General features: G+C 40.4%; 3 protein-coding genes across 12 annotated transcripts in view; 1 reads left to right on the top strand and 2 right to left on the bottom strand.

The window, feature by feature from the left end:
* Window positions 1-47: 47 nt before the first annotated feature.
* LOC103461134 (oxysterol-binding protein 1-like) lies at window positions 48-16,146 on the bottom strand. 3 transcript variants are annotated; one of them, XM_017305199.2, is made up of 17 exons: window positions 16,010-16,146; window positions 14,851-15,030; window positions 13,323-13,531; window positions 13,075-13,237; window positions 12,816-12,927; window positions 12,538-12,736; window positions 11,347-11,461; window positions 11,197-11,254; window positions 10,929-11,096; window positions 10,574-10,819; window positions 10,319-10,439; window positions 9,783-9,886; window positions 9,604-9,699; window positions 8,511-8,695; window positions 8,166-8,395; window positions 7,914-7,961; window positions 48-3,024 (listed from the first exon to the last, which is right to left on the bottom strand). In XM_017305199.2, exons 2-17 carry the CDS (start codon window positions 14,991-14,993, stop codon window positions 2,882-2,884), a joined length of 2,340 nt encoding a protein of 779 aa, XP_017160688.2. In that variant the 5' UTR covers window positions 14,994-15,030; window positions 16,010-16,146; the 3' UTR covers window positions 48-2,881. The 3 variants fall into 3 exon arrangements, with proteins under 3 accessions (XP_017160688.2, XP_008401718.2, XP_081469561.1); XM_081613435.1 differs by lacking the exon at window positions 48-3,024 and adding an exon at window positions 3,231-6,228; XM_008403496.3 differs by lacking the exon at window positions 7,914-7,961.
* An 828-nt stretch (window positions 16,147-16,974) lies between these two features.
* Window positions 16,975-19,927, bottom strand: sart1 (spliceosome associated factor 1, recruiter of U4/U6.U5 tri-snRNP). Its single transcript, XM_008403584.3, has one exon. The coding sequence runs from the start codon at window positions 19,566-19,568 to the stop codon at window positions 17,253-17,255; it is 2,316 nt and encodes a 771-aa protein (XP_008401806.1). The 5' UTR covers window positions 19,569-19,927; the 3' UTR covers window positions 16,975-17,252.
* Window positions 19,928-20,761: 834 nt separating this feature from the next.
* pcm1 (pericentriolar material 1) overlaps window positions 20,762-27,215 on the top strand; it is a 29,203-nt gene continuing 22,749 nt past the window's right edge. For 6 of the 8 annotated variants that reach the window (XM_081613085.1, XM_017305188.2, XM_017305192.2 and 3 more), the window contains exons 1-7: window positions 20,762-20,931; window positions 21,975-22,089; window positions 23,049-23,294; window positions 24,053-24,379; window positions 25,458-25,628; window positions 26,556-26,672; window positions 26,899-27,085. In XM_081613085.1, coding sequence (XP_081469211.1) covers window positions 21,994-22,089; window positions 23,049-23,294; window positions 24,053-24,379; window positions 25,458-25,628; window positions 26,556-26,672; window positions 26,899-27,085 — 1,144 coding nt within the window. In that variant the 5' untranslated portion in view covers window positions 20,762-20,931; window positions 21,975-21,993. Of the gene's footprint in view, window positions 20,932-21,322; window positions 21,530-21,571; window positions 21,712-21,974; window positions 22,090-23,048; window positions 23,295-24,052; window positions 24,380-25,457; window positions 25,629-26,555; window positions 26,673-26,898; window positions 27,086-27,215 lie in introns of those variants that run through there. The other 2 variants (XM_008403672.3, XM_008403723.3) reach the window with 2 other exon arrangements.

Here is a 27,215-nt window from a genome sequence, read left to right as displayed (position 1 = left end):
CTTTAAAATGAAACTTTCCAAATGACAAATCTTTTAAGGACCCGACATCCAAATGAAACCAACCATTTATTAATCATATTACATCCTGGAACACTCAGTTAGATAAAGTGCAAGCACAACTTTAAATCTCTTCTGTGAACAGTGACAGTCTACAAAGTGCAGTGTAGTAACAACAACAATAAGTGGAAATAGAGAAAATGAGATTAAAAAAAGATTTAATAAAACTTACAGACTGAAACAATGGAGCAACAAAACCACAGAGGAATTTATGTTTAGAAAAAGAAATCAAGAATCTGTAAACTGAATCATTTGAAAAGATGCAGTTGCAAGTTTAAATGTTGTGGGTAAAAACATACAATTCTGTGGGACAAATCTATAAATATTCCAAATAGAAAGCTGGCCCTGCTAGCGAATTCCAAACTGTAAAGCAAAAAACAACTTTAAAGTGCTTCTCTGTCTAGGACTTGCTACCTGCAGCCACTTCCTTCACCGTCTGATTTATGTACACAGCATCGTTTTTCAACACGTCTTCATTTGTAAGTACACTTTAATAAGAAATATTCAATCAGCTTCAATCGGTATCCCAGCTTGAATTATACAACAAAGAAACAGAAGTAACTCCTTAAGAACCAACACCCAGTAATCATATTGCTCTGGAAGAATGTGACACCTGCAGCACACAAATAACTCAATTCTCCTTCCATAAGGTTAAAGCTGTGATTAAGTAGTTATATGGTAATAATGAAAACCCCTTTCACAACAAAACGATAGAAAAAAAAAACACACTCTTGGACCATGTGTTTTTTTTTTTGTTCACTACTGAAACTCCTTCTCAAAGGTGAAGATCAAATCCTTCATCTTCATCTTTTATACCAAATGATTGTATGAAACCAGGTCATTAAATCTAAACACAACCTGCACTGTTTAAAATGAACTATTGAAGGAAGACACACAAATTGATTCTCATTGATCTAAAACTGATTTCTTGGATCGCTGCTTTAGAATTCATGTTAACTCCGTATTCACACGAGGGAAAACAGAAATAAGTAACACTCTGAACAATATCAGGAAAGATATTCAGATACTGGAAAAAAAAAATACACCACCACTTAAAAATGAAGCATCTGGACATCCAGAAACAGCTTCTCAAACCTTTACCATGTGTTTCTATATTATTCTTTAAAGGAGGGCAAGAGTCTGGAAAGAAAGCACTAAATAAATACTATTTAAAGGTTTTTACAGGGTAGAAAAAGTAGACCTCTGGTAGAAACACACAGCACAAGGGTCTACATATTTTCCAGCTTTGCTCAAAGTGAACACGGATTCACTGCAAAATAATTCAAATCAAAAGAAAAAAAAAACCCCAGCAACAATTAACTGCCTTTAATGGAGCAACTCCCATGAACAAAACAAAACAAATACATACAGCGCTTTGGAAAAGTATTAATATGTTACAACCACAAATTTCAAAGTATTTTACTTTTGTTATAATTGAATACTAAGTAGCGTATAATTGTGACGTTGAAGGAAAATGATACAAGGTAGTTAAAAATGATGGGGTGGATTTGTATTTAGTCCCCTTTAATCTAATGCCCTCAAATAAAACCCGGTGCCAACAAGTGCCTTCAGAAGTTGTCGGATTAGTCAATAGAGTCAACCTGAATGTAAATGAAGCATAAATCCAGAAGAAGGTCGCATCAGAGAACAGAATTATGAAGGCTAGATGTACAAAACCAGTCTAGAAAAGATGTGGAGTTGTAGCAATAAGAGGTTTATCAGGGGAATTTAATGGAAATGCACCCGACATTTTTATGTTTTATTTCGATTAATCCTTCCTCTTTACAATTACACACTACATTGTGCTGACCTATGAGATGAAATTTTGACATAACATACTGCAGTTATGTGACAAAATGTGAAAAGTTTAATGGAAGGTAGGTGAATATGTTTATAAGGCACTGTACAGAGGATGATCAAATCATAAGAGGATCAGAAGATTTCAAACTGGGAGAAGAGCGGCAGTGGATAGAGGAGGAGTTCTGAAAAATTATGCATTTCACTGAACACATGAGTCAGATTTTGAGTTCTAGGAATAAAGAAGTTGCTTTTTTACACCATCCACAACCTCAAAATCCAACATGGCTACATTCGTGCATGAGGAAAACCGACGGTTGAGCACTGTGACTGTTCAAAAACAAAATTCTAACAAGTATTTTTGGTCTAGTTTCTAATGCAAATATCTTAGTACACACAAAATAAGACAAAAGTAACTTTCCAGCATGATAATATGAGCTTGTTTTAACTCTAATTCCTTAGTATTGATGAAAAACTACTAGTTAGATTATTCCCTTTTTAACAAGACATTTTTCCCATGTTATAAGTGAAATAATCTGCTTTACTTTTTCATAAATATTAGGGAATTATTAACTTAAATCAAGGTTCTATGTCTTGTTGACAAGTTACTTACAAGTAAATGTTGCCTCATTTAAAGTACACTAAGATATTTACACTAGAAACCAGATCAGAAAGATTTGGTGAAATGTGTTTTTGCAGTGAGGTGATCAACTTTAGCTTGTTCTTCTGTCAATTTGTGCAGGAATTAGTGAATGTTCTGTTCCAGTGACTGAATGCACAAAATGCAGTATTCTGTGTTTTCTCCTCGTGTCAATAATAATAGTTACGATTAGCATCGAGTTGTCAGAACATAACTTACTGCTTTTCTCTCTGGAACACGGTGGAGCTAGAGGGTTTTAGATCTGACTCATGAGGCCAATGGAATACAACACAACCAACAGCACAATGACTACAATACCCATGAGCACTGAGTGTGCTTTGAGGGTGACATCCAACAGATTGATCCTGAGACTACAGGTATCTGTAATCAGAAGATGTCGGGACACATTTCCCAACTGCCCTGCTCCTTGGCATCCCAGTAGCCTCCCTTGTAGACATGCAGCGTCTCTCCAGACACGGAGTCGTGGATCTTCTCGAACCACAGCGCTTGGTAGTTGTCTGGATGGGCGCCTGTTGAGAAAGCCAGACAAAATAAAATCACAGTTTTAACACAGAATGTTTAAACTGCAAGTCGAGAAGCAACACATGAAGCTTTAAAGCAGCAGTATGTAACCTTTGTAAATAAATATATTATATATATATATATATATATATATATATATATATATGGCCTCACCACCTGTCGGAGGAGCCAAAGGGGTCGGGTGCAAAGTGTTACTGGTGGAAGCCGAGGGAGGGGACCTGGCAGTCTGATCCTCGGCTGCAAAAGCTGGCTCTTGGGACGTGGAATGTGACCTCTCTGGTGGGGAAGGAACCGGAGCTAGTGTGCGAGGCTGAGAGGTTCCAGCTAGAAATATTTGGCCTCACCTCGACGCATGGCTCTGGTTCTGGAACCAGTCTCCTTGAGAGGGGCTGGACGTACTTCCACTCTGGAGTTGCCTGCGGTAAGAGGCGCCGGGCGGGAGTGGGCGCCTGAACGCCAAGATGGGGTTCAGGCGCTCCATCTTGGCGCCTGAACGTTGGGGTTTACCCCGGTGAATGAGAGGGTAGCCTCCCTCCCTCCGCCTTGTCTGTGCTTACGGCCAAACAGTTCAGATTACCCACCCTTCTTGGAGTCCTTAGAGGGGGTACTGGAGAGTGCCCCTCCTGGGGACTCCCTTGTTCTACTGGGGGACTTCAACTCACGTGGGCAATGACAGTGAGACCTGGAGGGGCGTGGTTGGGAGGAACGGCCCCCCCGATCTGAACTCGAGCGGTGTTCTGTTGTTAGACTTCTGTGCTCGACACGGATTGTCCATAACGAACACCATGTTCAGGCATAAGGGCATCCATATGTGGCACCAGGACACCCTAGGCCGCAGCTCGATGATCGATTTTGTCATCTTTCATAGGATCTGCGGCCATATGTCTTGGACACTCCGGTGAAGAGAGGTGCAGAGCTGTCCACTGACCACTACCTGATGGTGAGTTGGCTCCGGTGGTGGGGGAGGAAGTCAGTCAGACCTGGCAGGCCCAAACGTGTAGTGAGGGTCTGCTGGGAACGTCTGGCGGAGTCCCCTGTGAGACGGAGCTTTAACTCCGTCTCACAAGGTGAAGAGAGAGCTCAGTCAAAAAGCGAAGCTCTCGATTTACCGGTCGATCTACGTTCCCACCCTCATCTATGGTCACGAGCTTTGGGTCATGACCGAAAGAACGAGATCACGGATACAAGCGGCCGAAATGAATTTCCTCCGCAGGGTGGCTGGGCTCTCCTTAGAGATAGGGTGGGAAGTTTGGTCATCCGGGAGGGACTCAAAGTAGAGCCGCTGCCCCTCCACTTCGAGAGGAGCCAGTTGAGGTGGCTCGGGCATCTGGTAAGGATGCCTCCTGGACGCCTCCCTGGTGAGGTGTTCTGGCACGTCCCACCGGGAGGAGGCCTCGGGGAAGACCCCGGACACGCTGGAGGGACTATGTTTCTCGGCTGGCCTGGGAACTCCTTGGGATTCCCCCGGAGGAGCTGGAAGAAGTGGTTGGGGAGAGGAAAGTCTGGGCCTCCCTTCTGAAGCTGCTGCCCCCGCGACCCGACCCCGGATGAAACGGAAGAAAATGGATGGATGGATAAATTTTTATATGTTTTTACATATTTGTTGAAACTGTCACTATGTCATGGCAGTATAGTGACAGTTAATCTGAAAGAAAAAAATTTAAGCTGCTCTGCATTCTCAAAGTGCTCTCTAGAAACAACCAATCAGAGCCAGGAGGAGGGTTTTAGCACTGTCAATCACCTCTCCGTGTAGCGCTGCTTTCATGAATGCTCAGGCTAATTAGCATAGCCACCAATTACAGCAGATAAACCTTTTCCTGTAACGGTAAGTCGTTTCTCCACCATTAGCACAGTTAGCAGCGTGTACATGAGATGACTGACAGCGCCAAGACCCTCCTGCAGTCTCTGATTGATTGTTTTTTTTGTTGGTAGCAGTGCATTTCTTCAGACAACAGTAGCAGCTCAGGGAGGAGGTAGAGCAGATTAATCTTTTCACTGATTGTCTCATATTATACTGTCACCACATGGAAGCAGTTTTAATAAATATGCAAAAAACATGTTGGTTTTTTATAATAAAAGTTACATACTGCACCTTCAAATCAGTTCAGACCATCATTTTTGGATGAACTTAATGTAAAACATTGCAGAAGGAAAATGAATGAGGAATCAGTGGAAGCAGCCAAGGTTCCATCAGATGCCAGCAGATACACAACTGTTACACCGAGCTTGTACATCTCAGCCTATGGAGCAAAATTCTACCAATCACAGCTGATCTACATCCGGCTCCATGACACAGGTTACAACAGAGAACAGAGCGTGTGTTACTTGCTTTTGCCCGGGGCTCCAAAAGGTTGTTCTTTGCCTTCCGCTGAGAGAGGGACAGTGAGTCGGAAAGAGGAAATTAAGTGATGGCTTAATATTGTGCAGGGTTTCCTACACCCTACAGGTGTTGGTTTGTTCATTAGAGCTATAGGGTCGATCGGATCCCATTTCTGTATTCGAGCTGATCCAGCTAAATATAAGGCAGTTCAAAGTGCACCATAAAATGTCAACATTCACCATTATAGGTTCTTGACTATTTAATTTAATTTTATTACTTTATTTTCACAGTACATGGCTTAATAAAACAGGAGTTTGTTCCTTATGTATGCACACAGTGCAGAGCTGCCTCTGCTCATGAGTAATTGATGACCATAGGCAGAATTAAATTACACATTCACAAAGTAGTTTTGTTGTAGATCAAGAGGCTTTTCAGCCCATTGTACACTCAGATAAACCCTGAGAAAGCAGAAGACTTCATTGACTTCTAGAGTCTACAGCTCCCCCAAAGTGCTTATTTAGTGTCCAACAATAAAATTAAATATTAAGCCTAAGGCGTTCTGGATCAGAAACCATCAGTGTCAGCAGATATTTATAAAAATTCAGAAACTGGGATTGGATCGAAACCCCCCCAAAATTGGGCTCCAAGCATGTCTAGTTTTTACTACATGATGATTTTATCTGAATACTTGCTTTGGTATAGAGGGAGAGATTGTCCATAAGAGGCTAAAGAAAAAAAAATTAAAAGGGTGATTTTCCTAGAGCTTACATAGGACATTTATAGTTTCGTAAAATAAATATAACAGAGGGTGAAAGCGTTGGGGGATACTTGCATGCAACAGGCGTGAGGGGGGGAGAGTCCTCTGCATCAGCTGAGCAAACCCCAGCACAAACAGAAAATATCACTTCATAAAACAATCCACACAATGTTGATGTGTAGTTTAAAAAAAAGGACAAAGTGCCATGCATTGCATTAATGATTCTGTTCAGTCTGGTTGATTTATATAGAACCAGTTCACAACAAATGTAATCTAAAAGCATTTTAGAAGACGCACAAATCCATGTTTAACATAATTAAGTAACTTCTGCAATCAAATCTTGATTTTAGCGGCCGTGTCTGTCCGAAAGTGACAGGAGACAAAGTCTTTATAAAATTAAAGAGTTTGTTTGTTGCTTAATTCCAAACTTTTGCTTCGACAACATTTGAGCTTTTTGGCAACAAGCTCTCCAGTTGCCTCAAACCGACACAGACAAATCTGTTGAAAAATTCACTTCCACCATGAGGACTGGAGACTTTGGTAGATTTTTTTTGGTAACACTTTATTTGAAGGGGGGTGGATAAGACTGTCATGACACTGTCATAAACATGACATAACACCTGTCATGAACATGAATAAGCCTTCATAAATATTTATGACTGTTGTCATAAAGCATCATTCGGTAAATTACAACACTTTTAATACAAAGTTGACATTATTCAAAATGTCTTTGTTATGACAACTTGACATTAACCAAGAAATCATTACTGATATAAATTTGTTATAAAAGTATTACTGATTGCACTTTAAAAATTAGATAACTTTATATTATTAAAGGTAAAGTTTAAACAGTAATGATTTCTTGGTTAATGTCAAGTTGTCATAAAGACATTTTGAATAATGTCAACTTTGTATTAAGTGTCATAATTTACCGAATGACGTTTTATGACAACAGTCATAAATATTCATAAAGGCTTATTCATGTTCATGACAGGTGTTATGACATGTTTATGAAAGTGTCATGTCAGTCTTATTCACCCCCTTCAAATAAAGTGTTACCTTTTTTTATTTTATTTCCTTTATTTAACCAGGTAAACCGCCTTGAGATCCAGATCTCATTTTTAAGAGGGACCTGGCAAAATGTGACTTCTGATCCGTTTCATTATTTTGTTCTCCAAATATGTGAGCTGTAGCATTCAAACTAACTTTATTAAATCAAAATATTTTATTCATATTGTTTTAGCTTTACTATGAATCATAAATTAATTTATTACTGACATAAGTTTTATATCCCAGAAAAACAAAGACAGGGATTACTACTAAAATGTTATTCAGTTTAAAGGGGCAGAATCATGTGTTTTTCAGGCACATGATGCCAATTGGGTCTCTTTAAAAACTCCTGCTCCTTCTGAAACTCCACCTCCAGGAAGCCATCCCAACATGGCTTCTCTATTAAACTTTTAACAACATTTCTACCAGCGTTTCACTAAGAAGTAGCTCCTATAAAGAGCTCTACAGATGCTTAGTTTTAACAGGTGTTTGCTAATTGCTGTTGGCTAGTCTGAAGGAACTGAGTGGGGGAGTCATGGAGGTGGCATGCTCTGTGAGGCGGATGTATGAAGACTGCAACTGAATGGTTGCCATGGGAGATTGAATAATTTCTAACACGCAAATGAATCAAAGCAACAGGAATGTTTTGTGTAAATTTCCCCTGCTGTAAAATTTACAGAAATTTCTTTAAAAAAAAAAAAAGCAACACAGGGCACTTTGTTCCAAGTCAAATATGGATTGATACTTGCTTTCATCAGTAACCTCACTTCCTGTGGTGCCACCCTCATGTGCAAGAGCTAAACGGAACAAATATGGATGAAGAGACGTTAAAACGTAGGGAAGGATGTTATCAGCAAGACAAAAATGAAGAGAGAAGCAATTTCAACACCAGCTGAATCCTCAGACATGAACTTGGTTTAGGGACGATGACTAAAGGTGACAGAAATGGATGGGCAGACGCCAGATCTGCAGATGAACAAGTTTCTCTGATCGGCTCCTACCTTCCTCAGGCGTTGGAGCCGCTTTAACCGCGTCTCTTTCCCGTTCTCGCCGGGTAGAGCGCTGCTTTTCTTCAAGCCGTTGCTTCTCTGCATTCGCTTCATCCCAGCGACCTTCTTCCATCAGGCGCTGGTCCGGACGCCGCCGACTGTCTGTCGGCGCCACGCCCTCCTCGGATTCGTTCAGGGTCAACGCAAGAGAGGAGAAGTAGTACATGTTCTCTGCTCCTTCCCTGTAAGGACATTGTCAGGCAAGATCTGAAGCACCAAGCGTCACTCTGGAACCTCGTGAATTTTCACGTTCGCTCTAAAAATGAGAAGGATTAGATAAAATAAAATAAAAATTACGGTAAAGGGTTCTTTCTCCAGATTTCTTTGGGTTTGAGGGTTTGGTAAACAGTCCTCTGTTTGCCCTCGGTGCCATTCTCGCCTTTGCTGCTTTGCATGATCCTGGAAAACTCCATCTTCTCATCCCATGTTCCTGACAGAACATAATGAGCCTTCCCGTCCTTATCTGTCACAACTCCCATCACCTGAGAGAGGAAGATATCCACATTTCAAATCCCGCGCAGTATTGGAAAATGCTTTTTTATTACTGTAAGACATAGTGAACAAAGAAGCAAGAAGTGAGTTTCTCAGATGATCTTATACCATGATGCCACAGAATGACAGATCACACTCACTGCATCTCAGGGACCCTTACATCAATATTTGCAATACATCCATTTTTTTGATTAATCTTAAAACTTTTTTTTAATTTTTTTTAAAAAGGACATTTCTGAGTTCTCAAAGTTATTTTTTCCCCAAGTTTTTTTTGCTAGAATATTTCTGAGATTATTCTCAAATTTTCTGAGTTATTCCTTTGTTGTTTTTTTTCCCCTTTCTACAAAGCCCTGAAAATGCCATCGTAGTTTTCTCTCCTTTCAGCAGAAAAAATTGTCTAGGACCTCACAAAGGACTATCTGAGTTAACTCGGGTTAAGTTTGTAGATTGAATGTAAACACATTTTTATTTTCAAATGTAAAAACAGAGAGATGGGTTTAATATAATGTGAAATGCAGTGTGCCCAATCCTTTTCATCTACATCTGATAACTTGGCTTTGCTGCTGTCAGAATAGGTTTGCTCATTGAATACCATGCAAATACCAGAGTCATTGAGATAATCAAGAAAAATATTTTATACCTCAAAAAACTGAGAAACTTTTTCATTTGAATGACTTTTTTTGTTTTAATGTAGAACACGGATTCAAGACAGAAAGATTACCAAAATTCTGTTCCAGGTTCTGAAATATTAAACGCGTCACAGTACATCTTCCACCTAGAACCTCTGGAAAAGATGTCTGCAAAACCTTAAAATGCTGTTTTCCAATCTGAATCCAGCAGAACAGAAAGAAATGCTTCAGGCAAAGGCGAGTGCTCCTCGACCAGAACGCTGGCTCACCTTCCGGGGTACATCTCTAGAGAAGTAGCTGTAAGGAGCAAACTTGAGGTGGCATCGATCTCCCGTCTTGTGGTTCACCACATCGATCTCTCCTGACTGACAGAGGAAGTCGAGTCAAATACAAAACCCACTGAGGGTTTCTACACAAAAGATCATTTTCATACAACTGCCACCGTTACCTGATCAATCCACAGTTTCCCAACGATGATGTTGTGTACGGTCGTCGTGACTTTTTTCCAGGAGTAGTGATTGTTGCTCCTATCAAACATACACTGGATGGAGCCTGGTGACCGATAACCAGAATAGAGGTTTATTCTACTCAAAAAACATAAATAAATAATACCGTAATAATAAAAAACACCTTTTTGACTCATACGGTCATGACATATTCACAGTTTTAACAATCATGTAAAAAAAACAAAACAACAACTAAGTTTTGGAAAAGTTACATACTACAACTTAAAAAAGGTGAATAACAATATTGATCAATGCTCGCTTGTCGCCATGGCAACACTCCTTACTCCTCACTCGGTTTTACAAAATAATGCCAAACTAAAAGAATTGCACGAAACCGTCAAAATTCGCACAGAAACATAAAGGTAGAACCCTAATAATAGGCTTAGACAGTTTATCAGCTACAAAAATAAAAGACAAAAAGTTGATTTAGGGATGGTTTCACTTTATACCGCAAATATACAAACAGCTGAAAACTTACCCAGAGGCATAATGGAAAGGTATTTTCCCCGGAACTTGCTGGCCAGTGTGATTTCCTGTCTGAGGGTCCAGCCCTTCTCAGAGAAGGCATGGTGGGCTGCAGCTGGTGGGTGGTGGCTCACCTGAGGGGGGCGGGGCCATCAGGAAGACATTTAATCATTCATTCATTCATTCATAGCTGAACGCAACACTGAACAGAAATAACCAGCGTAATCCAAGCAAACAGCTCAAGTGTGTACGTATATTTTTTGCAGACCTGTTCACAGAGCGAGCGGTAACCGGACTCTCGAATCCGGTCCAGCTCAAAGGTTTCCCCCAGTAAGGGGTTGAAGGGCTTCCCCGTGCGGTGCACCGTGGTGGAGTAAGACGAGACGGTGAAAGCCGCCACGTAGCACATCTGCTCTAAAGAGCTCTGACACTTTGCGGCTTTGTCCAAGAGCTCGTAGTACTCCAGGTCTTCAGACAGACGCTGAAGCATCGACAGTGGCTCGTTAAAGTTCACCTGGAAACGCAAGACAACAAGGAAAAAAGCTTTGTTTTACTTCCATTTAGGGGACAAAAGAAAGAAAAAAAAAAGATCCAAGATTTCAGGTGACAGATAAATTTCTTACCGGCATCGGTATCTTTGAGAGCTCCTTCCCGATACAATTCTTCATGATGCTCCACAAATTAAGGTAATAGTTGGGTTTGTCGGGAATACGAGTCCGTCTTTGTCTGACCAGCTCCAGCTCAAGAGGTGGAGAAGACTCAGAATTGGACGCCAAGGACAGTTCGTCATACTGATTGGGGAAGAAAAAAAAGGGGGAAACATCTGGAAGGTTAGTGTAAAGTTAGCCCATCAAGTCAATGCAGATCAGGAGAGAAAAACAAGAACGTTACCGACTGGTCGTCCATTCCCGTCTCGTTGCTTATCCCGCTGATATTGCTGCCAGATCTCCTGGTGAACAGAGACGAGAGAAGACATGAAGCATTGCCGGAGTGAGGTACTGCAGAACAGAATGTTTAGGAAAACAGAAAAAGAGGATCAACCTGTGGTACTTGGGGTCAGCAGGAACAGTAATAAATCCTGTTGGGTCTTCCATTGCATCGAAGAACTCGTTGTCATCGTCCTCATCACTGGCATCGCCCTTTCCTGAAACACCGCCTTTAAACATGACAGACAATAAAAACTTCATAGAATGAGTGGATAGTTCCAAATATACTTCCAAAATATTTTACATTTAAAAAAAAAAACTTCTGAGATCAATCTTCATTTTTCTGGCCAACTGAGTATAAAAGAATCATCTATTGTACTTGGGGTTTATTTTCTGTATGTTTCAAAAATGACGACACAAACACGACGATGTATTTTAACTGAGTTAATGTGGTGAAGGAAGTAACTCAACTTTTAACTTTACATCTAAAATGTTTAACAAAAGATTGAGTAGTTGTACCTAATAGGTCAAATGTTACCTGAAGCCATCTACTCGCTATGACAACCAATGAGGTAAAGTCATGTCAATCATCAGTTGTCAAATCACTCAGAACTATTTTATATGGGAACAGGAAGTAGAACCAACCTGGAATTAACATGTTTGAGAGATTTCAGCTTTCTTCAGAACCATTTCCTGTGTAACCACATCTGAACAGGAAATAGTTTGTTTACAGGTAGAGATGGAAGGTAGGAAGTGGTCACACATTCTGAAAGCCAATACTTTGCTTGGCATCACAACCTGACCCAATTCAGGAACAACAGGTGCAGTTTGATTTTGAAATTAATGTGCACTTATCTGAGCTCTCTCAAACACCAAAACAATCTATTGATTTGGGGGGGAAAAATTCAGTGTTTTGATGAGACAAATTTCTATATTTAATTAATATCACTGTAAAAAGTCATTGAGATTTTATACTTATTGCTAATTTAATAAGAAAGTCTAACTGGAAGCTTCTACATTGTTCCATACGTCATCAGACCTGGACAATGATCAAATCAAGCGTTTCCAGAAGGGATGCAAATCTTTCAGGGTTTAGTGACTCAATTCTATTATGATTTTCAGTGACACAATTTGATTCAGAAATAATTTTTTGTGCATTTTGAACAGATTCTGAATTCCCAGGACTAGGAATTGTAATTCTCTATAAAATGGATTTATTTCTGCACCCTTAGTTTCCAGCCCCTTAGACTGTGTAGGATTTCTGCTAACAGACTAAGAGGACAGAAGTCCAAAACGAGAGCCTTACTTTTAATGCTTAAGTTGGGATTGCTGAGGGAAGGTGGCAGAACGGTGGCGCCTCTGAACGCTCTCTCCAGATGGTTGTGCTGTTTGGCTAGTTGCTCCAGCGTCTCCTCCAGGCGAATCCTCTGCTCCCGCTCGGTCTGTAAGGCCTTCTGCCAGCGCTTACTGTGGCTCTGGGCGATGGACAGGAAGTCTCTGCAGGCCTTCAGGATGAAAACTCTGTTATGTCAGGAAGAAAAACTCAGCAGCAGCCTCAGTAGCTCTAAATAGACTAAACCTTACATTGATCATGGCGTTGGAGGTGATTCGGAACAGTGTGGCCCTTTCTGTGACCTGTCGGATCTTTTCCCCCATGTCCGTTCCAACCTGCAGCCCCTCCAGCTCTGATAAAGACCTAATGTTTTGCAAAAGCAGTAGAAAATAAATAAATAAATAAATAAATAAATAAATAAATAAATAAATAAATAAATAAATAAAGCAAGAATGCTAACGAAACATTTGCAGCTTTGTTTCTCCTGGATGCTGTGTAGCAGACGCTAACCTTTGAAGAGCAGAGCCATGTTTAACAATCAGATCGTTGCAGGTGCTGAGGTCCTCCACCTTGCTGCCCAGGATGCGTAGCGTGGACTGGACTTCTGAGGGATGAGATCCTGCGGCCTGAGTGGTGGCAGGGGGCGCTGCAGAGAACTCATCAGCAGAGTCGTCTGATGACAAACACAAGCAGCATGTCGTCTCTGAACGCAACTAGAGTGATCGTGACGTCTGTCTTTATCGGGCCTTTTGTCTCACCAGATTCGTCCTGCATGCGCACGGCTTTGGCTTTGGCGAGTTCCAGCGCGGTGATCCATCGCTGACGCTCGATTTCGGAGCTGGCCTTCAGGTGATACGTCTGCGCTCCCCCATTGGAAATGACGAAATTGCAAGAGTCCTCCACGGCAATGTTGGCGGTGGCCAGGTTTATGGTGCCTCTGCAGGTATGACCCATCTCCGCCTGGCACCTGGAGACAGCGCCACAGTGGAGAGTCAAAAGCATCCGGTTTCAGACACACAACATTTCTGCAACATGAATGTGTGTGTAAACAAAAACAAGAGAAAAAAAATAATTTAAAAAAAGGAGATCCAATTTTTAAAAATAGTTTTTTGGGGTTCTTCCTCTTAAAACAACAGTCTAAGTTTTGTTCGAATATAATCTTAATTTACCTGCATTTATACAAGTAAATTTCAACAAAATATTCCCATATGAATGTTGTTTTTGTACTGTTTGTGTCCACCAAAATTTTCTTCCACTCAACTCTATATCTTTTTGTATCACTTTCAATGTGTACAATGCCTGTCTGCTCAATGACTGACAGGTTAGCACAGGGGCGTCCAAATTGCGGACCGATTTTGTGCGGCCCCCAAATGCAGTTAAAAACCGATACAAATTTAGTTCAAATTTAGATGCATAAGGAAACTTTTTGTTTTTAATCAAGATAAAGTTATTACCAACATAATTATTTTCCAATGGAAAATGTTAAGGACAACACTAAAGTATTTGTATTTTTATAACCAAGCTTTTATAATAGGATGAAAAAAATTCAGATTTTTACTGGAAAGTCAATTTTGCTGCACCCAAGTCAGTTTTCATTGAATAAAAAATTGGCTAAATTTAGCACAGAAGTTTGAAAGCATTGGCTCAAATCCTGTTTCCATTATATAAAATAAATTCATTCAATCAAGTCCAAAAGAATTAGAAAACTGGATGCTTTTAAAAAATATATATAATAAACATGAAAAGTCTTTTTAAAGTTTTGAACCTACTACAATACATAATAACCCCTTCCTACAAAAAAAATACAAATTAATCTACCTTATTTGCTTGATTATTGTTTTCTTATTTATTTTCTTGGTCCATGAGATCTTGATGATTTTGGCATATGTGACAAAACGTTTGGACCCTGACTCAGCAGTTCTGACCATGATTATGTAGTTTCAGTATTAAAAATAAGCTTTCCACTGGATCATACACAATTGTTAATATTCTAGCATTATTTCAATAGAAACAAAATGTAGCATTTTCACAATCATCCAAACTGACAGAAATAAATGTCTGGCTATAAACCACTCTGAGTGTAATGAATCTATATAGATTTGGGATCAACTTTATTTATATGGATAAAATATTTGAAAGTAAAATGTTGTTTGATACCAACATATAATAAAACCACTTTCTATTTTTGAAGTCCCATGTACATTAGCAGATAAAACAACCTGAATATTTCCCCCCTCGTTTTACAGGTTTTATACATTATTGTACATTTAAATCTGTACTGCTTACCTGTAGTAAGACAGCAATCCGTTGCTGAGAACAAACCATCGTCTCTGGTAACCTTTTATGTAATTAGTCCATTTGAAGAGCCATCCCTTGTACGCGTCTCCAGGGGTCGGGATGGTAGGAGTGGGGGGTTTGGGCTCCGACATCACAACTACTTGTGATTTCACTCAGCGAGTTTAAATCCTGGAGTGTGACAACACATATTAAACATGTACAAATAACTGCAGAACATTATCTTTATTGGTTTATATATATTGGTTTATGAGATGCACACGCAGTCCAGGCCAGTTATAGAATGCATCTAAAATTGCACAGGATGGCACAACTTCTAAACAAAACAGGAGAGATCAGATATTTTATTTTACTGGGAGATTAAACACTAAAGCTCTGATGAGGGAGATCAGAATCAAATTTCAAAACTACAGAAGAAACCAAAACAACTCATATTTGTCCTGCAATACACTAAAATCTATATTGTGAAATAAGATAAGGCCTGTTTGCCAAGTGGAAGATCCATTGTTTACAAAGAAATTAGTCACACAGGCTTTTATTTAAAAGTATTAAATAAAAAGGCGAGTGAATACAAACATACGCTACAGTTTTTAGATTTGAACTTCAAACTAAATTCTGAAAAGCCTGTATCATTTTACTAACTCTTCACAAATATGCACAAATTTACATTTTGTCTGCATTTGCTGCTGTTTGTAAGAAGTTCTTACCTTGTACCTTGTTTCTATTTTAGTTTTATTACCAATTTATGGGTGTATCTGTTTGTTCCTTTGCTACTGTTACACTGGATTTCCCCCTGGATTTTTTTAGAGGAAGAAATAAAATATGAATCTATTCCATATATATATAGAGGTGGGAAACCCACTCAGTTCCCACAACAGAATATGTACAGCTGTTCCTAAAGACGACATTCCAGGACCAAATGATCACCGTATGGATACCGGGGGGTAAGTTACATGTGAAACAGACGCCAGAGTTCTTCACTTCAAAGCTACTTAAACTCTGGGTGCCTTTAAGCTCACAGCAAGCTAAACCAGATGAAAACGAGTTTAAGCCTCGCGCGCCCGAGAAGCTAACTATAAGAACTGAGCAGCTTCACTAAAGGTTTTTATCCTATTTTCAAAACTAGGTCAACCATCTCTGGGTCTCTTACCTGTCCGCGAGCATCTCCTGTAAGAAGATAGGACGAAGGAGCAAAAGCGTTAGCTGTGCTAAATACTTAGCAACGTGTTGTGCATGGGAACGGTGTCCGGCCAACCGCTTTAATCGTTCTTATTGGTTCCGCTGAAGACTAGCTATAAAAAAAGAAAAAAAAAGAATAAAAGATAACCGAGATGGATCAAATCACGTCGACTGAATGTAGAATTAAACTTTGCAGAATGTTTTCATAATTACTTTTAAAAATACTTTCATATACAGGGCTGACATATCAAACTGCAGTGATATGTTACTAAAAAACAACCGACATTGCTAATCCAGTAAATCTGTTTATTAAATATGCAGCGTTTTCTATTGTATTTTGAGTTTTTGAAAAAGAATTCAAATAAAATTGTTTATTAAAAATAAAATGCACCAAAACATAAATGGTCTTCCACTTATCTAATTTAATACTTTCAACCTAAGATATTCTTTGATGCAATTTATTTGATTTTTATTATGTGAAATTTTAAATGTAAAATATCTGATATTATCTCATTTAAGGTTGTTGCTGTTAAATCAACTCGGTTAAAATTTCTATTTCATTCTTTTTATTTTATGTGTAATATTTAAAACAAAGGGGAAAATAGATTTGTTAAATTTTTGTTGACTATTCCAGGCTAAATGACTAAATCATATTTGCAGTCATTTAGGGGTAGGACCTAAACATTTTCAAAGCTACTTCAATCATGTCTATGCATAACAGAGCCAAACACCTGCATAGTTAAATGAAAGATAGCTCAATTATTAATATAGAACCAAACCAGTTTGTAAATTATTTGTAGTTTTATGTCAACTGAGCTGTTTAATACAACAGTATTAATAGTCTTCATATTTTATCCAGTTACTCGTCAGATGAGCTGCATAATGTGAATTAGATTTTTTTTTAAACAGGTTAAAGTTAAAACCACTGAGAAGAGCTTTATAATTTCACCAATCTTTATTTTAAAACATGTTCAGAATTTTAGATGCATTTTTCCTCTTTTCCATATCCAAGTTCAAAATTATCACACTGAATGTATCTTGCAACTGAAAATATTCACAACACAAATAAAACTGTCTTATAGTTGCACTGATTTTATTCAACATTTTTATAATCTGATTTTTTTTTACCAGCTAGGACAAAAAAAACAAAAACAAGGAATTATCTAAAAAGATCTCTGCGTATGTGTTTCTATGCTACACATCGGACCAGGAAGTCATTTAGTGATGTTGTTTGCATTCATGCTCTTCCCACTCCCACTAAGCACTATGTATGGGGTTTTCTGAGATTTCTGCTTTTCCTGGAGCAAAGCCACCGTCCCAAGAGGAGTATCGCTGCTGCTCATTTTCTTCAGCAGCGCCTCTTCCTCCAGCTTTTTCATCCTCTTCTCTGTCTTCATCTTTCCAGAACCCTTCCCGTGGAAGCGGTGCGACAGCTGTCTGAAAGCTTCCTTCGGCGTGAGCTTCCGCCCGGACTCGTCCACGTACTCGATCTTGACGTCGGGCCTATAGCTGTCCTTCTCCTTGAATTCCTGCGTGAAGCCTCTGTACTCTTCTCTGCGGCTGTACTTGTCGTCGAAGCCCATCTTGTCCTCGATGCAGTAGTTGTCGTTGGGCAGGGCGCCCTTTGTTGCCTTGACGCGGGCCACCTTCTGCATCTGGGTGTCCAGCAGGCCTTTGTTGGTGCACAGCTTCAATGCAGCCGCGAGGCCGGAGTTAACGATGGGCTCCTCGTCCAGAATGGTGGCTGAGGCCGTGGAGAAGTCAGCCTGTTGCTGCTCTTCGTCCAGGTTAACGGTGCTCCATCCAACGTTCTCGTCAATTTCAGAATCTGAACCTCCGCCGTCGTCTTTTTCTTCTTCGTGCTCAAAGTCCATGATGTCCTCCTGGTCCTCCCGGTTTCCAGACAGTCCGTACGTCGGAATGTCCCCCAGAGTTCTGCAGAACTCTGAGGTGGCGTTGAAGACGATGTTGTTCTTCTTCTCGGGATCGTGGTCGTCGTCGCCTTTAGGCAGGACTTTGATCTGCGCCGCCACCTTCTCCCCAGAGTCTTTGAGAAGCTGCTTCTGCCTCAACTTCCTCTGCTTCTCCAGCTGCTTCTGGAGCTCCTGCTCCGCCTCGTCCTCCTCAATCACGGCTGGCTCAGGAGGAACGTAATCATCTTCGTCGCTAATATCCATCTCTGCCATCCTGATGTCATCAGACATTTGGGGCAGTTCGTGCGGCCAGCTGTCACCATCTTTAACTTTCTCTTTGCTCTCCTGTTGCTCCTCCTCCGCCTGTCTGCGGCCTTTGCCTCGCGCCCTCGAGCCGAAGTCAGAGGTACGGGTGTCGTCCAGAAGTTCGTCTGCGATCGTCACCTTCTCTTTCTTCCTGATCTTTTTGACTTTGCGCTTCGTCTTCTTGAAGCCGACCATCTCCTGAGGCGTGTAGTACTCGGAGGCGATGGTGAGAGCGGGCATCTCCAGGGACTGAGCCTGATTCCGCAGCGTTTCTTTCATCGCCTGAAGCTCGCGCTCTCGCTCCCCGTCCGCGAAGCCCCAGCTGCCCAATCGGAAGCTCTTTTTCTTCTCGCCCTCGATTTCTTCGTCGTACTTTGAGAGCACAGTGTGCGGCTTGAAGGTGACCATATCATCCACGCTCTCCTCTTCCTCGTAGGGCTTATAGTCGGGCTTCTTCTTCTTCAGCTCCACGTTCTTTTCAGCTTTCTCCTTGTCCACCAGCCCCACGTTTACCAGCACATCTTCTTCCTCTTCCAGCACACCTTTGTCCTGCAGGGTCAGGACAACAGTCTGGCCCTCGGTGAAGGAGTCCACCTTGTGCTGCACTTTGAGACCCTTCAGATCTTGTGATGAATAAGAGTCCCGCTTGCTTTGAACAAACTCCTCCTCCACCAGGCTGCTGACTCCAAACTCTTCATCCATCTCTTCCAGGAGCTTGGCTCTCTTCTCTGCCATCTCCTTCTCTTTGGCCAGCTTCCTGCTTTTCTCCACCCAACCGGCCGTGTCGTCCAGCCAGTCATCGTCGCCGATTGCTTTGACTTTACCCAGTTTTTGATTGAGCAGGCGCTTCTCTTTCATGGCGGCGAGCTTCTCTCGCATCTCCTTCTGCTGTCGGATCAGAACGGGGTTGATGGTCTCCGCCACCATCGGCGCCTCCTTGGTCCCCAGCTCCTTCTTGCCCTCGTTCAGCTCCAGGGGCTTCAGGCCCAGCTTAGCGCGCAGTTTGTTTGTTTCCTCGATGCTCAGGGAGCCATCTCCGCTGGTGCTCTGGGGCTGGATGTCAGCGCCGCTCTCCTCATAACCAGGGTCCACCTTCTCCCTCTTTACTCGGGGCTCTCCACCACCTCTTTCGGCCTTGCTGTGGCTCTCCCGCCTGCTCTTTTCTCTGGATCTGGAGCGCTTTCGTCTGTCTTTATCACGGTCTGACACATCTCTTTCTCTCTCCTTGTGGCGATGTTTCTTATGTTCGCGACGACGATCCTCTGCGTCCTTGTCGCGGCTCTTTTCCTTGTGTTTTTTAGAAGAGCCCATCACTTCCTGTGCTGGTTGCAATTATAAGGTCCAAACGAGTGGGTCCGCGAAGGCTGAATCGCTTACAGAGTCTTATTTAGATGGGTTAGCGAGGAAAATGCTGCTAGCGTTCACTCTTAAGCTAGCTAACTTTAGCTTCAGAGGCTAAATGAAGCACGATGACACAACTCACTCATTTCGAAGAAACTTAGATCTTGTTTTCGAGCTCCACTATCCACAAAGCGCAAGTTAAGTTGCTTGAGTTTTGATAACTTGTGTTTTTCAGTCCAGTTTTACAATCCACAACCCTCCACGACGTTAAAGTTGAAACGAATGTCGAACGACAACCTTTTTCTTCTTTTGCAGTTATCAGGCGGCTCGCAGAACATTATAAGGTGAGCTAGCGCCACCTAACTATTGGATACAAAACAGGAGATGAACTCGAAAATATTTTCTTTAATTCGTCTTCATTATAAAAATAAAGAACAGCCATGTACATTACACAGTCTTTAAAAATCAGTACATATGTATTTTTCTTCTAAACTAGTGCACTCAATTAGAACAGCCTTAACAACATATAAATGTGTGCGTGAATGAAAATGACTGACTTTATATAAAGCGCTTTTGAGTATACCAATCAAGCACTATTTAAGTCTGATGTAATTTCATTATTATTATTATTATTATTATTATTATTATTATTATTATTATTATTATTATTATTATTATTATTATTATTATTATTATTATTATTATTATTATTATTATTATTATTATAAGCAGTAGCATAAAAATAGTTGCGCTCTAATTTATTTTGAAGAGCCAACTCTACTTCTTGAGAAAAAAAGAGTAAAGACTAAACAATGTTTAATCAGTGGTGTCACAATAAGTGTATTAACAGTTTGTTCTTCACATCACTAATAAACATATGAAGCTCATGGTCTAATGCTAAATGTAAGACCAAATAAAGATATGTAGAACAAACTTCAGTTCTATTCAGACATGTAAGTAAATTTTTTTTTTTAATTATTTTGCTATATAATTTGAAACAAAAGAGAAATGCATTATAGTGTCACAACACACTAAATAGTCGCAAATTGGCCCCAAATCCTTGGGACAGTACAGCATTTTAACGTTCGTCTCAACAAAATGCCACTCACAATGTGGCGGTGACAGCTTTAGAATCCTTTCGTTTTAAGTGATGCATTGCGTTGCCACCTGCTGTTGGGAGGTTGTAATATCAGGCTAGTACCATAGTTGGTTGCTGCGATGTTGGGAGCCATGGAAAATAGTTACAGATTCGTGGATTAGCAGAAGAAAAAATACTGTCTTTACTTGAGTACACGAGGCTTGTCACTGCGAGTCTGTTTTATTGTTTTAAACGGTGAGATAATTTTCCGGTTTAAAAATGGTTAGCTAGCTGTGTTTGAAGCCAGCCAGAGCTTGCCTTGTTGACGTTTGTTAGCCTCTGTAGGTGTACAAACGGTACCCGTGCAAGTAACTAAGACGATAGTAGATTTCTAAACGTTATGCAATATTTTTATTTTATATAAAATATTTTATTACGGATACATTTTAAGTTGTCTGTGTTGTGCGAAGCTGGGACCAAGCTAATGGGTATTAGCCACCTAAATTGTTGAGACACACAACTTTAGCAACTTGTTAGCAATGATTTAGGGTAAGCCTAACACTAAAAGTGAAAATACTTGAGCACAATACAAAAATATCGTATTCTTTGTTGCCATGGGGACTGGTGGTTGGAAATAGGTCACAAACGTTTGGCTAATGGAGTTCACCAAGCATCAAGTCTAGTGTGAACTGATAAGAGTGGCTACGACAATGGCTGTTTTACTTTTTACTTGGTAACGAAGGACCTAACTGGAAGCTCGTGCTAGCCTCTCGCGCCGTGAGGGGACGGTCAGTCCAAGCGGGCCATTACCACCACGCAGCACGACCCAGCTGCAGCTAACGCTAAGCGACAGGTCACCAATTAACCATAACGGTTTTTTTTCTTTCCCGTAGAGTTACGGAAAAGTTACACCATGGAAGGTTAATGTTTGTCGCAAAGAAGTATGGACTCATGTCAACGTTAACCTCTAACGTTAGATGTTACAGCTTAGAATAATAATGATGTTTTCAGTTTTGGCTAACTGATTTGAAACCGGTAAGCAGTTTTGAGGAGTCTTTTTGTGGTAATAATCAATATTACATCAAAATCTAATTTTAAATTGTTGTCGAAAAAAACTCATTTATGCCTGGTGTGAATACAAACACAGTAGAGGTAGTACACTGATGAACATTCGTTATAAATTATGATTGAAGTGAAGCAGTTTATGTAACAGCTCTCTTATTTTGCGGTTTCGAACTGAATTTTCTTCTTTTCATGTTCTGGAAATTGACCCTCACACTGTTTGTTGTTCTTTCCAGCAAGCTGTAAGTGGGTGACATGGCAACCGGAGGTGCTCCATTTGATGACGGTGCAGAAGAGCTGCAGACCTGGACAGCACCCAATGGCAGTCTGGAAGACAGACTGAACAACATGGTAAGGGCTGACACTTACACAAAGTCCCACTCACACAATGTTTTTGGCAATACGACATACAGACCTATGGTACCAGTTATTTCCCCATAATTTTTTCTGTATATTATACAATGGTTTGACAATCTAGCTCCTATATAGAACACTCTTTATCAACCTTAACAAAACGAAAATAACCAATTGAATGTATAATCTTGCAATAATACATAACTGTCAATAAGAAGCCGTCAATGTTTGCAGGCTTCAAAATCAGATATTGGGTATTTGAGCAAAAAAAAAAAAAATTATATCCTTCATTTTAAATTAAATAGAACTGCATCTGTCCAGCAAGTTTTAATTAAAGGCAGACTTTGGCACACTCAAATCTGTTTTTTATTACATTTTGACAAGCAAGCATTTTCAAAATTATCTTCTTATTTCTGAGAATAGACCAAATATATATATATATATATATATATATATATATATATATATATATATATATATATATACATATACTATTCACGTTTTAGATGTACAATGATTTATCACTTTCCTACAAAAAAATGTGACTGGTTTATTTGTTGGATTAAAGTATTATAAATATAACTTATTGTTGAGCGGGTAAAAGCAATACTCAATATAATTTTTTGCTTGTTTTTTTTTTTTTTCTTTTTGGACTGCGATTACTTTTTGGACTTGACAGTTTTGGCCAAAATGAGAACAAGTTTGCATTCCTAATGTAGAGTCTGTCTGGAGATACAAGGTTTTCTGTTGCCATTCATTTTCAATGCAAACATCATCATTGCAGTTTTAATACCTGTGATCCTCATTGAGATTGCCATTACAATAAATGTCACAAAAAGTGTGATTAATATTTTAATATTTTAAATTTGTCTCCCATCATTAGTCTCTGAAGAGAAGGTTTATTCTTTTCTTATTAACAAACAACATTTCTTACGTTCCCTGTTGTGTTTGAGCAGAACTGGGGGATTCAGCAAAAGAAAGCTAACCGGTCGACAGAGAAGAACAAGAAGAAGCTTTCTGCAGCAGTGGAGAGCCGTCTGACCAATGATATTTCACCAGAGTCCACCCCAGGGGCCGGCCGCAGGAGAACTCGCACTCCTCATTCTTTTCCCCACATCAAATACATGACCCAAATGTCTGTTCCTGACCAGGCTGAACTGGACAAGCTGCGCCAAAGGATCAATTTCACAGACCTGGACGAGGTAGACATCAGAATACTGAACAATGTCTTAGACGTTCCTGATCCTCAGGAAGTATCTAATGAGGAAAGTAGTTGAGGGGACTGACTGGGAATGGGATGAAACTCTTCAGTGTCTCAGGAGTTTTGGTTGTTATGTGACTGCAGAGCTCAACCAGTCTGTACAGGTCAATCAACATATTTCTGCTTTTGTGGATCTTTAATATTTTTATGAAATATCCACAGAACATATTTAACATATTGATCAATCCTGGTGTTTCTCTGAAGTCCAATATTTTATTCCAATTTATTTCTTTCTTTTGCATTTGCGTGTTGGTAAACATAGCCTATTAATGTGCGTAAAATTCTGTCAAAGATCCCCACAGTCTCAGATCTACCTTCAGGATTTGCAGTTGATTTGTTTGGCTTTCATACATGATCTACTGAATCAGGAAAATCTCTGAAACATCATTTGTCAGAAGATCACATTCCTCCACTCTACTGTCATAGCAGCAGTTTGACGTTTAGTGTCTTAGGAAGGTTTTTTAGTTTACCAGCAGAGTGTTAGATGATGCTCTTATATCAAATAACAGCTTCATGTTTTGTTACTGAAAAACATTTCCTGTTAAATAATGTTTTGTGATATCTTTTTTTAAACTGTAAGGCACAAAAAGGGCTTGACTGATGAGTGCTTGTGCATCTACATCGCTTAAAGTTTGAAAACGAAAATCATGGCCAAGAGCCCAAGTAATGATCTTTGTGGTCTGATTTTTGGTCAACCAGCGGAGCATCGGCAGCGACTCCCAGGGCCGCGTCACGGCTGCCAACAACCAGAGGCAGCTAGCCGGAGAGAACAAGAAGCCTTTCAACTACCTGCCTCTGCATGTCAACACTAACAAGAGCAAAGAGCTGCTCCATCCCTCAGCTTCTGCCCCAACTACCCCAGCTATCACCAAGGAAACCAAGAAGCAGAGTCCAGGACGGAGGGAAACATTAAGTCCCGCAGGTCCTCGCAAGGAGTCGCCAAGGATGAGTCGCTGTGGGACAGACAGAGGACTTCTGATGCAGAGAGAGTACGGGAGGCCAGAGCCCAAAATAGACAGCAGCCAGGTAACGCTTTGTGGTTAGAGACGTCTGTATGGCAGTCAGCAAGTGTTTGATGCTATCAAAAATAGAAAAACTTGCAAAATGATTGAAAAGCTAGCATTTTATCACATTATTACCTCAAACTTCAATTAGCACCGGATGATGTGGCTGAAAAACCTATCAGTTTTTTGTTTTAATTATCTGAAGTAATGTCAAACAGGTGGCATGACCGTTCCTGTTGTACCCACAGTTTTCACTCCATGCAACTGAAACTGGAACCTGAAACTGCTGCTTTACACAGTACTCAGCAGGTTGTTGCTAGGTAACCAAAGACTGAGTGAGACTGAGTGAGTGAGTGATTTGAAGCCTTTCCTCATCAGAATGCCAGAATGTTGTGTGGCTCTGGATCAGAGTTCAATGACTATTGTATAAATTACTTATTGAATATTCTATCAGACACATTATCTATTGATCTTGATCACATCATATGTCTGTTGTGATATGTATATCATTATAGGTTTATTGTCCAGCCCTAACTTCAATTCATGTTATTTTGATAGACCAAAACAAAAGTAATGTTCTCTAACTGGACGGCTTGTGGGTCTGAGTCATATTTAGAGCAGAAAGCCAAAAACATTCACTGCAGAGTTTTAAAATTTTCTTTTCAAAAAATATAAATTGAGAGCCACATCATTTACTTTCACTTTGGTTATTCACTACTTTGTGTTGGTCTGTCACATAAAATTGCAACAGAAAGCGACAAAATGTGAAAAACCCTTTGAAGCAGGGTGAAAGAGGGTGAAAGCTTCTTTCTGTCTCTGTACGGCTGTGTATTTGTACATGGCGGTTCTCTCGACTGCTTGGGGAAAAACCAAATCTAGGATGAAAGTGAGGGAGAGGTTGTGCAGCTAAAACCAGACCATATATAGGACAGTTTCTAAATATGCCACCAATGGCGCCCTGTGAGTATCTTGCCCAGCCCCCTCTCAGCCCTCGTGTGTACTAGTCACAGCTATATCTACAGATGCTCACCTAATATTTTTATGTGTTTTTCTTCTCTTCATCACAAACCTCCTCCGTACTCCCATTTGTGCGCTCTCAGGTGGTGAGCAAACTGGTTCAGATTCGGGAATACATCAGTAAGGCCAGCGCCATGAGGGACGATCTGGTGGAGAAGAACGACGTTCCCGCCAACGTTGAGCGTCTTTCTTACCTCATCGACCACCTCAAGGAACAGGAGAAGTCCTATCTACGCTTCCTGCAGAAAATGCTTGTAAGTGTGTCCGGTTTTCTCATGCATATCTTTAGTGTTTCTTTTTTAAAGCTATAAGACTTTAGCCAAGTTACTTCAAAGGAATATGGCCTGAGTAAACAATTCCTCAGCTGGGTGGCTGGCAGGTGTATGATTTTAAAGGGGCGGTGTTGTGTAAAATCAAATTTTTTGAGCTTTACCTGATGTTATAATGTTATTCTTTCACCAAAATCATGCCTGGAGTATTTCTTCCATGTATGTTTGAGAAATCCTTGTAACTCCCTTGGCAACCACTCATCTCTGCAAAACGCTTTATGGGATCTAGCCTTCGAGATGCATCTCCTCCTCAGAGCTGCAGTTTCCAAGGGCTCCTCAGTCCAGCTCCTCAGAACTGGAGTTGCCCTTGCGTGCAACTCCCTCACTCGGTTCCTTCAGACTAGCCAGGAGTAATTAGCAAACACCTGGTGGAAGTGCACATCTGCTGAGGTCATTATAAGAGCTACTTCTCTGTAACGCTGGTCAAAACGTTGTTAAAGAGTAAATAAAAGAGCCACATTGTCCTGAAGGCAGAGGTTTAGAAAGAGCAGGAGTTTTCCAATTTTAAGGCACTAAATTATGAAGTCATTTTTTAAAAAGCCATTGGATATGTATTTAGCATTTTTATAAAGTTGGAAATTAACATAGTTACTGGATTGTGTTCTAAAGGGGCCTATGTGTCTGGAAAACACATAATTCTTCTTCTTTGATGTTTTAAGTGGAATATGTAAAAGTTAACTACTTGCATATGTATTCTCTCTGGGCTTTGGTTCAGATGGGTTTTTTTTTTTTTAGTTAAAAAAATTAGTTATTCCATTTCTTCTTATTCTGTTCTGAATTTTAACTTGTACAGTTACTTTCTTCGGCATGTAGCATAAGTTCCTGATGAATTTTTGTGTGACTTTTCTCCAGGCCCAGGAGAGTGACTGTGAGGTCGGGATGCTGGACTCCGCGGTCGGATCAGGGTCACTGGCTGACAGCTCCTCCCTTAACATTGAGGTTCAGTCTTCAGATGCTTCAAATATAACAGTGAGTACATTTGTGGGAGATTGTTTAATATTTTAAACTTTAAATTCCTAGGAAAACAGGGCAAACTACGACACTAAACAAAGATCTGAGCGGACGTTATTAGTTAATCTACTGGAATCTAACAAAAAGTTTTTCTGCCCAACCCATTTGTACATACTTCTTCACCTCTCTGTTCCTCTGAACCATTGACCCTTGGCGCTTAAAATTTTGTATTGTGAATTTTCAGAGTGGTAGGACAGAGGGTGTGCATGCCGACCAGAAGGAGGAGCTGGAGAACCTGCGTAAGCAGCATGAGCTGCTGAAGAAGATGCTGGAGCAGCAGGAGCAGCTCAGAGCGCTGCAGGGCCGACAGGAAGCTCTAATGGCCATGCAGCACAGTGCAGAGCAGGCACTCGCTGTGATCGAAGACACAGGTGATGTACCAACCCACAGAGACACACGTTTTCAAACTAGTTCTATCTGGAGCTTAAGTAAATCTTTTCAGTCACTCAGCATTTCAGTTCCATTTCTTCTTTCCTCACAAACAACTTTTTTAGATGCATT

This window comes from Poecilia reticulata, chromosome 1 (assembly GCF_904066995.2).
Source record: "Poecilia reticulata chromosome 1, P_reticulata-male-v2, whole genome shotgun sequence".
Classification (NCBI taxonomy): domain Eukaryota; kingdom Metazoa; phylum Chordata; class Actinopteri; order Cyprinodontiformes; family Poeciliidae; genus Poecilia; species Poecilia reticulata.
The sequence above is the reverse complement of the archived record's forward strand: the minus strand, read 5'-3'. Positions and strand labels throughout refer to the sequence as shown.

What these genes read in the sequence shown, in the direction of transcription:
- LOC103461134 (XM_017305199.2), bottom strand. Translation starts at nt 14,993, where the DNA reads ATGTCGGAGCCCAAACCCCCCACTCCTACCATCCCGACCCCTGGAGAC. An exon ending in CCTCCAACGCCATGATCAAT is followed by an intron (nt 12,737 to 12,815) that starts GTAAGGTTTAGT and finishes TTCATCCTGAAG; the next exon opens with GCCTGCAGAGACTTCCTGTC. An exon ending in AAGTGAGGTTACTGATGAAA is followed by an intron (nt 3,025 to 7,913) that starts GCAAGTATCAAT and finishes CTTTCTCAACAG; the next exon opens with GCGCCCATCCAGACAACTAC.
- sart1 (XM_008403584.3), bottom strand. Translation starts at nt 19,568, where the DNA reads ATGGGCTCTTCTAAAAAACACAAGGAAAAGAGCCGCGACAAGGACGCA.